Source organism: Neovison vison, chromosome 7, assembly GCF_020171115.1.
Source record: "Neovison vison isolate M4711 chromosome 7, ASM_NN_V1, whole genome shotgun sequence".
Lineage (NCBI taxonomy): Eukaryota > Metazoa > Chordata > Mammalia > Carnivora > Mustelidae > Neogale > Neogale vison.
Window position 1 is genome coordinate 195,430,543 of NC_058097.1, and position 14,063 is coordinate 195,444,605.

The 14,063-nt window shown below is 39.6% G+C and overlaps 1 protein-coding gene across 1 annotated transcript; it reads right to left on the reverse strand.

Annotated features, from left to right (window-relative positions):
• Positions 1–10,835: 10,835 nt before the first annotated feature.
• Positions 10,836–11,783, reverse strand: LOC122914505 (olfactory receptor 1440-like). The gene has a single exon (XM_044261119.1). It carries the CDS (start codon positions 11,781–11,783, stop codon positions 10,836–10,838), a length of 948 nt encoding a protein of 315 aa, XP_044117054.1.
• Between the last annotated feature and the right edge of the window lie 2,280 nt (positions 11,784–14,063).

Here is a 14,063-nt window from a genome sequence, read left to right on the forward strand (position 1 = left end):
ATATCTCCTTTTTCAGCAGCTCTTTCCACTTTACTTTATTCTAAAAGCTGGAGTCTCCGTGGTAACTAGAGAGGATCCAAGGAAACTGGATGGTTTGTTTTGATGCATACATACTCACATATGCATACCCTCATGAGTCTTGAACAGCATAAAAAAAACACTGGACTGAAAGCTTTGAAAACAATGCCGATTCAAGTTATGTTTCTCCTACCTTTTTGCTGTGTGACCTTAGGAAAAAAAATTTTGCCATTCTGAGTCTTAATTTTCTTACCTCCTGTCTACGCAAAAAAGAATGTTTTCTAGTCCACCTTTCTTCCCTATTTGCCCTTGAAAAGAGGAGAGCCTTTTTTAAAAACAAAATTTTCTGCAGAAGTCCAGAATATAAAATAGGTGACATCAAGCTCCTCTGGTTAAAGTCAGAGCAGTAGGGAGACAAGATGCTAGCATCCTGCCTGCTCCATCTTCCCTCCCTTCAAAAGTCTTTCCAACTCTCCCATTCTGTGATTCTAGGATTCACCATTCCTAAAGAAGAACAAAGGGCAGACTCACCTATACCTCCTTAAGCTCTGGGCTTCAGTCAGATGGCTAAGACCAGACGCTTGGAATTACAGTGAAACCATCTCTGCTAGCACCTGAAGCACTGGTCTTGGACAAAGAGATAAATAAAATTTGGATGCAGCTATGTAAATTGGCTATCAAGGGAAGGTCTTGACAGGCCTTTGATGAAAGGCCAGTTCTCTCCTAAGTACCACTGGGTCTCTCTAGGTTGTGGGATATGACATGTCCCAGAGAGCACTATTGGCAGCCTGACTGGCTGTCTGGGCTCAGGGGTAAAGAATATGCCAGCTTTGGCTGGATGCAGGTGATTTCCATTGGCCCTGCTTCCATTATACTCCTAGTCTCTGGTCTGGTTCCAATAAGATATCTCCAGAGGCAGTGAAAGCCAAGAGTGCCTTTTGGCTTCAAAATGATGTTTCAAACAATGGTGGTTACCTTTGTAAAGTGTTACATATTTTATAGAATCTTTTCAGTGTAAAAGTCTCTTTTGGATGACTCCAAAGGTTGGAACTGGGACTAAAAAAGTAACATCAAGAGAGAGGGAGAGAGAGACAGAGATTATAGGAAAACAGGACAATCCAAAAATGGAATGGATGTTCTAGAAAGGTGTAGATTTTCTCTCACCGAAAATGAGAAAGTCTCATACGTGGAATTAGAAACAAACTCCCAGAAACAGAGAACAGATTAGGAGTTGTCAGAGGCAGGAGGGTGGAGGCTAAGGGGGAATGAGCAAAGGCTTTCAAAAGGTACAAACTACAAGTTCTGTGATAAATACATCCTAGGAATGTTATTACAGCATGACTATGGTTAACAATACTGTAATATATATTTGAAATTTCCTAAGTGAGTAGACCTTAAAAGTTCCCATCATAAAAAAATGATTACCGTGTGACAATTATTTCACCATATATGTAAATATCCAATCATTATGTTAAACCCCTTAAACTCATACAATCTCCTATGTCAATTACATCTCAATAACACTGGGTAAAAATTTTTAAAATAGGCTATCAAAGAGAGAGAGAGAGTCTGAACTAGTTGATCTTATGGGTTCTGTAAAATTCTAAGATTATATGATTCTGTGATTCTGTGACATAAAGAGGAAAGAAGACAGATACTATCATTTTTGGTGGTGTGGTTTGGGCTTTTTGCATACTTTATTTCATAAGATCCTCACAGTACCTCTGAAAGGAAAGCATTCTTACATGTATTTTCAGATGAGAAAATGGAATTTTGGAGATGTGCTTGCCAAAGGTCACAAAATAGAGGTAGTGCTGGAATTTGTGCTCAAGTCTTCTAGAAATCAGAGTCCATCCTCTGTCCTCTATATCCCATTTCCTCCCAGAAGGACATGAAAAATGGATGGCAATTGGGGGCGGGGGAGATCATTTGATAGACTTCATTTTTCAAAAGATCTATGTGCAGGGAGTTTATGAAAGTAAATAACCTTTAGGTTTTTGTCTAGGGCCAGATTTCCCTCATGTACATTTTGTTTATGCTTTATCAAATATCCAACATGAAAAGACTTGAATTCTATTTCTGTGTCCTGGGGAGGGGCATGCAAGGAACAGAAGGAAGTGGGCATTGTGCAAACCCACATGACACGTGGCTTCCTTCAAGGATTTGTGAGAGATGGTGGTCACACCCTGTTTATATTGGCAACTCTGCAGCTTGCCTCCAATGAGAAAAATCTGCTATAGCTTCCCTTCTCCAACCCCCAAGCCCCACCCACTTCTTTTCTACCAGGGCCATAGTCCTCCACTGTGAGGCTAAAAAATTCAGACCCCTTCCTCAAATTCCCAGCTCCTGACCGTAAGCCTACCTTCTTGAGATCGTGGAAAGGATCACTGTGGTCGATGCAGTAGTTTATATGCAATTCATCTTTTCTAGATTAAAAATAACAAAAATAAAACCAAAACACTCCTTAAGGCAGATTGAAGGGTAAAAAGATAGGGTGCTAGAAGACTGTGATTGATTGATTGATTTTTTTATTGTGTTATGTTAGTCACCATACAGTACTTCATTAGTTTTTGATGTAATGTTCCATGACTCATTGTTTGCATGTAACATCCAGCTCTCCATGCAATCCATGCCCTCCTTAAGACTGATTAAAAAACAAAACAAAACAAAACAAAAACCTCCTGCCTCTCTCCTTCTCTCCCTCTGTCCCTCTTCTCCACGACAGAACTTCAGGAAGGACTCTCTTTGACATTTGCAGAGTAAAAATACCATCAACAGAATCAAGGCCTCCTTTGGGGACATCTCCACCCCAGTCCCTTTTCATCAGGGGGTTTTAACCTGCTTGTTCATAATCGGCCTTTTCCCCTTTAACTGATCTTTCTGACTTTAGACTCTCTCTAAGTCAGTCCTCCCTCCTTAAACTGCAGATGGACATCCTGAAAGCACAGATTGAACCATGTCATTCCTTGTTCAAGAATATTCATTAGTTTGTTGTTGGTTAACAGCCTGATGACACCCATATTTCTTATCCAGTCCTCAGAGACCTCACCATTTAGTGATGCTTGGTGAACGTGGAATGGAAATCAAAGAGGGGAAAAGATAACAAGAGGCCATTGGATGTGGCAGGTAGGAAGGAGGCTGTGATCTTCCCACAGAAGCTCAACCATCCCAGATTGGGTACTCAGAGTGGGGACCAGGGTACTCAGAGTGGGGACCAGGGGATTTGAGTAAATCCAGGTGCTGAAGAAAGTGAATGGTTGTTTGGTAGTTAAACAAGGGAATGAAATGAAAAGTAGGTACGGTGGCTGGCAATGTCAGGATAAGATTGGGGAAACCTGAACAGATTTGGAGACTGAAGGAAAAGCCCTGGAGAGGGATACTCTGCAGCAGTTGTCCTCAGTTGTGGCTGTTCCCCAAATCATGACCAATAGTTGGCAGAGCCATAATGGAAGGCTGTGCCCATCACAAGAGTTGAAGGAAGGATGCCTGAGAACCCAGAGGCAAACAATAATGAGAAAGGCAAGGAACCCAGAAACAGAAAGGGAAGGGTTAAAAGGGGAGGGGCCCCACAGAGGTCTAGGTTGTGGGAGGCTGGTCTTGTCTGTCCATATAAATAGTTGTTTTAGTTCATCAAAAACAGAATAAAAGTTTATTTTTATGGATCCAGGATAAGTGGAAAAGGTGGTCTCTTGGAATCTACACTCAGTCTTAGACTAAATCTATAATCCAGCAAGGTAGTAAAACCTAGAAAATAGTCATCCAAGCACATGTGTCAGGCAGATGTGGCCCTCCCCAGTGTCTACTGTCTGTTCTTTAAATAGAGACTCTGATCCTTCAGTCCTGTTTGGAGTGACGGGAGGGGTGGAGCCTCTTCTAGGAAGCCACATTGTTATATATTCCCTGCTGAGTAGTCCCATCCTAACCCTTTCCTAAAGAAGACTTGCTAAGACCAGGAACCCAGCAAGAATGGAGCCTCTGGGAATCATGCATCCAATTAACTGCTATGCATTAACAAAACTGAGTTGTCCCTTAAAATAGACGTGAAAAAGATCCAGAGCTGATGTGACTTGGGAAATGCACAACTACCCTGAACTTGATTGATCTTAGTACTTTTAAGCATTTTGTCAGTGGGGCTCAATTTCAAGAAGAGACAGCTGCGACTAGAGGCAGGTCATTAGGCTGATGAATGTTTACTGGAGAGGACAATCCATCTGGATCCCAGATGGTGGGAAAGTCCTTGTTAGGAGGCCATAAAAAGCCAGACAAATAGGGGACACTTCATTTTACATGGATGTTGATGGTTTGGGGAAGCAAGAGAAGAGAGGGGGAAGACAACTATAGATTATCAAGTAACCGTTTGTTTACTGAATCATCAGTTAGTCTTGAAAATCTAAAATTAGTGTTGAAATTCTGTCAGGTATGGCAGGAAGGTAGAGGGGGAAACCCAATGGGTTCCCTCTGTGAACTGTCTCTATTACATCTCTGATGTCTCAAGACAACACTCTTCTCAAGTTGATCAGTGAATGACTTTGGGCAATCAACACATGGCTAGGAATGTTCACCCATTTATTGTCTCTCCCTAAGACCAAACTTCAAGCTCAATAGTGCAAGAAATATTTCTAGATTGATTTACCTCACTGATTATCTCATTCTTCTGTAAGTTTCTCAAGCGCATATTCATCTAGCCCTCTGTGTTTAAGGTCAACCAGAAAGATGAACCAAATGGTGTCAAGGGGGATGCCTCTCCAAATTCCCTAGCTTCATCTTAACCTCTACACCCTCACCAACTTGAAACTCTATGCCACCTGGTCACGTGATTTGGCAGCCCTAATCCAGACCAGAATAGGAAACTTCTTAATTTCAAAATCTCAAACTCTTAATATTTCCCTTTACCAAAACTTCCTGTTTTTCTACTGTGCAACTCTCAGTGACTCTATTCTTAATGATTTCTTATTCCTTAGACCCTCCCAAATGCATGGGTTCATTGGTCTGTTTCTGAGAGGTTCTACCACCAATCCTCACCACCTTCTTCTCTTTCCAGGACTAATCCCAGATTTAGGTTGCTGATGAGATCATCTATTAAATGTGTTCTCTAACTCCACAAAGACATTCACTACTGCATGAAATCGTTCCTGAGCCTTTTGTTGATGCCCTATCATATTCTCCATTGCCATTCCAGGATAACCTTTCTTGGTACCCTCAATTCTCCCTAACCTAAATTCTCATTCCTTCCTGGCTTCCATCACTTTCTGATTCAGATAACAGCTATCCATCTACTTGTATTATTTCTTTTGAGGATTTTTAGAATTTTAACTTATTCCTCTTTGTGTTCCAGTGCCTGGCATCAAATAGAGCTCGATAAATATTTCCTGAATTGGTCAACCTTCTTTGGGCAACCAAAGAAATTTAAAAAATATATATAATAGCTTCATTGGGATATCAACTGCGAAGTTTGGGGCGGGGCATGGGTAGCTTTACAAAGAAACAAACTAAAACTTGCATGAGCTTATTAGTCTTCTATTGCAGCATAATCAATTAACACAAATTTAGCAGCTTGGAGCAATAGATATATTATCTCAACTTCTTGGGTCAAAAGTCCGAATGTAGTGCAGCTGGGTTATAGTGCAGCTGGGTTCTCTGCTTACTATCTTCCTCCTGGATAGGGTAGGGTAAGAGAAGGTATTGTATTGTTAACTCCACCAACTTTTCCTACATCTTAGGAAGTAAGGAGGAAGGCTAGTTAATGTCCCTGTTGCAGATGAGAATAGGTCGAAGTCACTTGGAAAGAACTTGTTGCTTCGTTCAAGGAGGAATTTTCTTACAGTCAGAATTGTCTTGTTTTCTCCAAACATAAAAGAGACTGAGAGGTTCTGAGAGCTTGGGATGAAGAGAAGTATCAAAGAGAAGTATTCCTATCTCCTGTGCACAACAGAGAGGTGGATGTATTCAGCCTCTCTCAGGCACGCATGCCAAGAAATTTGAAGGGGAAATCCCAACTAAAGTGGCAACTGTTGGGGGAAAAGTGTATCCTGCCTGACCACTATGGTGGGAGGTGTTAACATTCTTTCCCCTTGGGTGATGCTGGTAAACACACATGCCTTGCCCTTCATCGGCTGCTCATTTGCTAGGTGACCTCAGCAAGTGGAGCTGGGTTCTGCTTCCTTATCTACCAGCCAAGCTGTCATGAAGATCAGATATTTATGGATATAAACTGTGAAGAGTTACACACATTGAAGTCAGTGTCATCACTGTCACTGGCCGGATCTGCCTAAGGCCATGTCTGTGCTAACCGCTCAATCACTACATACTCTTGTGTTGGCTCGCCCTCTACTGGTTAATGAAAGTCTAACAGGATTTCACATGCTGATGTCTCATTACATACGTAAGAAATACACTTCACAAATACAAGATTTATCCCAGTTTACTTGCCACTTCATATTCTTTGGTTAATGTGGTCATCTTCATAACTGTGTAACATATTTCTGGCAATCCATATGCAACTCTAATCATCACAAACCATATTTTAACTGCAGAAAGAGAAAACAAAAAAGCTATTTCAAGGAAACCTATGGTGAATCTCTTCATTTCCACTTCTGATCAAAGGGGCTGCCCCCTCCTCAGTTCCTCACTCTGCTCAGTTCTGTCCCAAGAGCATGGAGCTGTCCAGTGTGTCTTGTTGGTGAATGATAATCTGTAGCGTGCCACAGCACAACAGGTGGGCGGATTGTTAGGCTCTTGGGAATATTAATCAATCATGGTTTACCAGAGCTGAAGTCTGAGAGTCTGAGACTGTGTAAGGCTCTGCAGAAATCAAGTATGGTTGTAAGTATACCACGTTTCTTAGTAAAAGTGTGTCCTCTTATGTTGGTATAAGAAGGGCAGTATGGTGACAGAAATGGAGATGGGGTTGTGTTTTACTTGATTTTTATAATTTTCTTAGGATTTTTAATTTCCCTGGTTCATTTCCTTTTTTATTACCAAATCTCTGGGGACTACCCATCACAGAAACAGTGCCTTCCCGAGAGGGTCGCCTTCGGTCCTATGCACTTTCCATCCTTGTTTCCTTGTTCTCTGTTGCTTTTTTTTATTTTTAAACTTTATTGAGATATACTTCACATATTATAAAATTTACCCATTTAAAGTGTGCAATCAGTGACTTTTATTATATTCACAGAGTTTTGTGACCATTACCGCAATCTAATTTTAGAAATTTTTCATCAAAATAAACTTCATATCCATTAGCAATGACTTCCCTCGCCTTGTCCCTAGACCAACACTAAACCACTTCCCATCTCTATAGATCTCTCTATTCTGAAGATTTCGTTAAAATGGAATCTTGCCATACAGGGTCCCTTGTGACTGACTCTTTCACTCAGCATGATATTTTCAAGGGTCATCCATGTCGTAGCAGCTATCACTACTCCATTCCTTATTATGGCTGAATAATATTCCACCACATGGCTATACCAAGCCTCTTCCCTTTGTTTTTTTTTTTTTTTTTAAGATTTTCTTTATTTATTTGGCAGACAGAGATCACAAATAGACAGAGAGGCAGACAGGGGGTAGGGAGAAGCAACCTCCCTGCTGAGCAGAGAGCCTGATGTGGGGCTTGATCCCAGGACCCTGAGACCATGACCTGAGCCAAAGGCAGAGGCTTAACCCACTGAGCCACCCAGGCGCCCCTTTGCCTTTTTTTTTTTTTAACAATGTAATTGACAAACAACATTATATTAATTTCAGATGTACAACATAATGATTGAGTATTAATATATTATTGTGAAATGATCACCAGAATTAAGTCTAATTAACATCCATCTTAATTTTTTTTCCTGTGATGAGAACTTTTAAGATCTACACTGTTAGGAACTTCCAAATATAGAATACGGTATCATTAACTAGAGTCATGATGCTGTCTCTATGATTTATTTGATAAATGGAAGTTTATACCTTTTGATAAACTTTACCCATTTTGCCCACACTCCATTCCACTCCTTCTGGAAACTAGCAATCCAATCTCTGCATCTATGAGTTTTGTTTTTTGTTTTTGTTTTTTTAGATTTGACATATAAATGAGATCATATACTGTTTGTCTTTTTTCTGACTTATTTCACTTAGCATAATGCCTTCAAGGTCCATCCATGTTGTTGCAAATGGTAAGGCCTCCTCCTTTTGATGTCCTTGTTTTCAGTGTTCTGAGTGGCCAAGTGTCGGACAGGTTCTCAGTATTTGTCCCTTTGAGAAGCAAATATCTTCCTTCTGGGGGAGATTTAATCTGTTTCATCATGGCTAACCCTAATTGCTTTATGATTTTTACTGATAATTCCAATATCTGAAGATTTTTAGGTCTTTTTTTTTTTTTTACTTTATGTTTTCAGTGTTCCAAGATTCATTGTTTATGCATCATACCCAGTGTTTCATGCAATACGTGCCCTACTTAATACCCACCACCAGGGTCACTCAACCCTCCACCTCCCTCCCCTCCAAAACCCACAGTTTGTCTCTTAGAGTTCACGGTCTTTTATGGTTCATCTCCCCCTCTGATTTCCCCCAACTCCCTTCTCCTCTCCATCTCTCAGTGACCTCCGTGTTATTCCTTATGCTCCACAAGTAAGTGAAACCATATGATAATTGACTCTTTCTGCTAATATGGACAATTTTCCCCCCACTGGTTCTCAGTTATGGGGGCTTGACTTTGTATAGAGGTTCATGCCTTTTTTTACTATAAACTGCTTTTTTGTTGCTGTTTTTTCTTTCTTTCTTTCTTTCTTTTTTTTTTTTTAGCATAATCTGTGCGATTCTTACTTATTTACACTGAGGGTATTGTCGCCTGGGCTTTATGTGGAGGTTGCCGTCCAAATCAGCTGGGAGCACACCCTGAGTGTTGTCTTCTAGCCTTCACCGCCTGTAGCTGACATAGCAGAAGTTAAGGTCTCCAGCGTTCAGGAGGACTCTCTAAGAAGAAACCCATTTTTAGCACTTTTTTACTTCCCTGGGCTCCTGGTTTCACTTCATTTAGGGGCTTAGTTTGTTCCTTCTTTTCATTAAATTAAGTGGAAATTCAATTAAAAGATGATTTTATTTCAAATCCAACATCTCAGTTGTGTCAGTTAGGAGGGTCACTTAGGTATCTATAATTCACCACACTTCCAGATGCAGAAATCCTCAGGAAACTTCATTATGTTGGTCTTTTAAAATATTTTTAATTCCCCTTCTTATTTTTGAACACATTAGTCCACCTGTTTTATATTTGTATTGAGACAGTTGCTATTCCTGACATCTTTATAGATTTGTTATCACCATGTCTTCTTGGCTTCACCCATAAGGTCTTATTTCCTTGTGTACTTTGAGATTTGTGTTACCCAAGCTTCTTTAAAAAGTTATTTAGAAAAATTATTTGAGCCTGAATTTAAGAATCTCTCTTAAGGGGGGGGGCACCACATCGGGCCTCTCTGCTCAGCGGGGAGCCTGTTTCCCCCTCTCTCTCTGCCTGCCTCTCTGCCTACTTGTGATCTCTGTCTGTCAAATAAATAAATAAAATCTTTTTTTTTTTAAAGAATCTTAAAAGGGGCTTTGCATTTGCTTCTGATTGGTACTCGAGGATAGTATCAACCTGGAACTACTTTAAAATTAATTCTCAGCTAAAGATTCCTTGAACTGCACAGGAAGTATGAATTCAGGCCATAAAACTCCACTAGGGCATGAGGTTATAATTTCTGAGTTTACTTTTTGCCGTACCCATCATGAAGCCTGAGAGAGCCAAAATTTCTTTTTTCTGAGACAGGATTTTTTTCCTCTTAATTTCCTCTCACACTGAAGTAGAGTCGATTGGACCTTCATATGTATGTCTGGGTCTCCTATCGACGTCACAGGCAGCCCCAGACTTGGTCTCTCTTTCCTCAGACCTCACGTGCCTGTCCCCATACAGATCCTTTCAGATTTCAGCAGATCCCCCACCGTGAAAGCCAGCTTCAGAGCTGCTTATTCTCTCAGGATTCCTGATTTTGCTTTATATTTGTGTTCTGAAGTTTTCCTATTTTTCGCCTGCTTAGAAATCTATTTCAAAATATTTTCTAAAAAAAATTGTTCAATATTTCCAGCTTTGCAGCAATGGGTACATTTATGTTATCTGGTCTGCCATAATAACATAATAATTCGGACTCTGTCTTAAAGTCCAAATGGTCATTTCTTTCCTTTGTATTTTAGCTTCCCCAGATCAAGGTAGTACCATGGAAATACTCCTGTTCATTCAATTACAAACTACTGATGTTGGGTTCTAGAAATAAAAACCCAGAAAACAAACTCAGACCAAACTTCCTATGGCAGCTCTCCCTTCAGGGAAGTTAGGTCACAGTTTGAAGTAATGTTTCTCTCCATCTCCCCATCTCAATTAACTGGAATTTCCTCAGGTACCTAAAGAGTTTGAAGTCTGGAATGAAGAGGTCATGATTGTGCTTGTGATGTGTATGAATGAGAAAGACTACTGGTCTTGTGTTTAGCTCTAATCTCACCAGCCTGTAGGCAGAAGTTCTGAAAGAATATGTAAAGGTCAAACAGCAAGGAACTGAAGGTTTATATTATTATAACATTTAATATATTAACTGCTTTGTGTGGTCATTACTGGTATACAAGAAAAGAGCTGACTGTTGAGATTCAAAGATCCCATAGGATTTGCATCATACTGACCCAGTCCTCAATTCAGATGGGTTGACGCATTTGCAATCCTGCCAGAAGATGGATAGGGTTGAATAAAGTTAAATCCATTTCCCTTGCATAGTCTAGAAAATTCCAACCACCAGGGCCACCAGCCTACCAGATCTTTAACAGTGACAATGGGAAAATGCTTTCTTCTTACACCTCTTAATGGCATCTTTGATTTCCTTGTTCCTTAGACTGTAAATCAAAGGATTCAACATGGGGATAACCATTGTATAGAAGACTGATGCCATCTTGTCATGACCCAGAGAATTATCTGTGCTGGGGTGCATATAGACAAAGAGTCCTGATCCATAAAAACAGATCACTGCTGTCAGGTGAGAAGTACAGGTGTTGAAAGCCTTGGACCTGCCTTCAACAGAGCTGATCTTCAGGATGGTGGCAAGGATATAACCATAAGATATCATGATGACAAAGACAGATATCACACCAAAAATCACTGCTATCACAAATTTCATGACTTTTAGGAAAAAGGTTTCAGAGCAGGATAGGACTAATAATTGAGGCAGATCACAGAAGAAGTGGTTGATAATATTTGGCCCACAGAAATTGAGCTGAAGTAAGGCACACAGTTGGATCAATGAACCAAAGAGACCAGTTATATAGGCTCCAACTGTCATCTGGACACAGAGGGTGGGCGACATGGTGGCGGTGTAGAGCAGAGGATCACAAATGGCAGCATATCGGTCATAAGCCATGGCTGCCAGGAGACAGCACTCAGTCAGACCCAGGCTAGAGAAGAAGAAGTACTGTATGGTGCATCCCCAAAAGGAGATGGATCTAGGCTTCTGGAAGAAGTCTGAGAGCATTCTGGGGGTTGTGGAGGTAACATAGCAAAAATCTAAGAAGGATAAGTTGCTGAGGAAGAAGTACATGGGTGTACGTAGGTAAGAGTCCATCCTAATTAGGATGATGAGGCCCAGGTTCCAGGCCACTGTCAGGAAGTAAGAACCCAAAAATACTGCAAAGAGAACAATCTTGAGCTTGGGATAATCTGAGAATCCCAAAAGAATGAATCTGATGACTATTGTACTGTTCCTTCCTCCAGCCATTGTCTTGAAGTATTTTCAATCTGCAGAAAGGTCCCTGGGTTAATGATTGAATAACTTAATATTATGAAACTTATTTTTTTAATATGGTTTCATTATTTGAACAAAAAGTTATCCACAGTCAAGACAACTTTTTTAAACATAAAAATTATTTTAAGAACAATTGAAGAGCCTATTTCAACTACTCTTAATATTTTGGAATACATTCTTGCAAATATTTCTACACAGACACACAGACACACACAAACACACACAGACAGACAGACAGACACACACACACACATACACACACACACTGTTGCCAAGTTGTTTTAAAAAGTATGGACTCTGAAAAACAATCTGAGGGGTTTGAAGGGGCAGGGGTGGGAGGTCGGGGTACCAGGTGGTGGGTATTATAGAGGGCACGGATTGCATGGAGTACTGGATGTGGTGAAAAAATAATGATACTGTTATGCTGAAAATAAATAAATTTTTAAAAAATTTTTTAAAAAGTTGGTACTAGAGGCGCCTGGGTGGCTCAGTTGGTTAAGTAGCTGCCTTTGGCTCAGGTCATGATCCCAGTGTCCTGGATAGAGCCCCATATTGGGATCCCTGCTCATTGAAGAGCCTGCTTCTCCCTCTGCCTGCTGCTCTGCCTACTTGTACTCTCTATCTTTGTGTTAAATAAATAAAACCTTTTTCCCCATTTTTAAAATTTCTTTTCAGCGTAACAGTATTCATCGTTTTTGCACCACACCCAGTGTTCCATGTACTACGTGCCTTCCATATACACACTACCTGGTTCCCCCAACCTCCCACCCCCTGCCCCTTCAAAACCCTCAGGTTGTTTTTCAGAGTCCATAATCTTTCATGGTTCACCTCCCCTTCCAATTTCCCTCAACTCCCTTCTCTCCATCTCCCCATGTTCTCCATGTTATTTGTTATGCTCCATAAATAAGTGAAACCATATGATAATTGGCTCTCTCTGCTTGACTTATTTCACTCAGCATAATCTCTTTCAGTCATGTCCTATCCCAGGCCATTCTATTGTCAACACTACCTGTAATTATTTAACTTTAGTCTTTGGTGATCTTAGATGAAAAAAATTCATTGTTTTTAATTTTGCATTTACTTTACTGATTTGCTAATATACATTTTTTTGCCTATTTGTCTTAATTGGTTGTTCATTATTGATTTGTAGGAGCTCTTAACATATCCAGGATGATAACTTTCATCCACATACGTGTTGCTAATTCTTTTCCAAGTTAATTATTATCAACATTGTTTATGCTGTATTTTGTTATACAGATTGCTTTTATTTTTAGGTAGCCAATTTCCTGTGAAATATATGGTTCCTGGCTTTGTTCTTACTGAAAAAGATTTCTTTGCACAACCAAAAAATACTTTTTTTCTATATTTTCTTGTTCTCTTATAGTTTTACATGTACATTTAAATTTTCTAGACTGTTTTAGTGTATAATGCAAGGCATAAATCTGGGATGACTTTGGTTTTGTCATTCCAAACTGATTGCCACTGTCTCAGCACAATTCATTGAATGATTTCTTCACTGAATAAAGTCACCTTTATGATGAAGTTTTTAAAAATAGATTCTCTGTTCTGCTCAATTTTTAATCTGTCACTCCATGTGCCATCTGTCTAGTCCTGCATATTTTCTGATGATTTACAATCATATTTTATTAATAAATTATAGAATATTTTGATAATTGTTAAGAAAAATGTTTCCTCATTTTTTATCACTGAGAATGTTTTGATGGTTCTTATGTTTAGGTCTTCAGGAGATCTTTATGATGAGCTCATCATACAAATAAAATAGTATTTTTATTGCATTTTATTATTATATTAATTTGGGGAGAAGTAAGGGTTTTTTTGTTTTTTTGTTTGTTTGTTTGTTTTGCTAAGCTGTTGATTTAGGTTACAGAAGAGATAACACTAAAAGTTCTCATAAATATTGTAATATTATGACTACCAATTTTGACCAAAGTACCTGATTCTAGTGACATTTGTGAGATTCCAAGCTCTGTCCCTACATTGCTACAACTTCTCTGTGTCTTCAGTTTCCTCATCTGTAAAATGAGATCATTGTGGCCATTCTCCCTGTATCACAGGGGCTCTACTATACTTGAGGGGAGCAGTAATTGTGGTAGAAAAACACAAAGAAAAGTGACCCACTATTCTATGATATTACTAATCTGATTTTAAATACCCAAAGAAGAGGATTACTTAACTACCTGGAAGGAAAACTGTACTGACTCAATATTATCTATCAGTGTCCCTGATGAGGCC

Bases quoted from the DNA above. Each gene is read 5' to 3' on its own strand.
- LOC122914505 (XM_044261119.1), bottom strand. From the start codon at position 11,783: ATGGCTGGAGGAAGGAACAGTACAATAGTCATCAGATTCATTCTTTTG.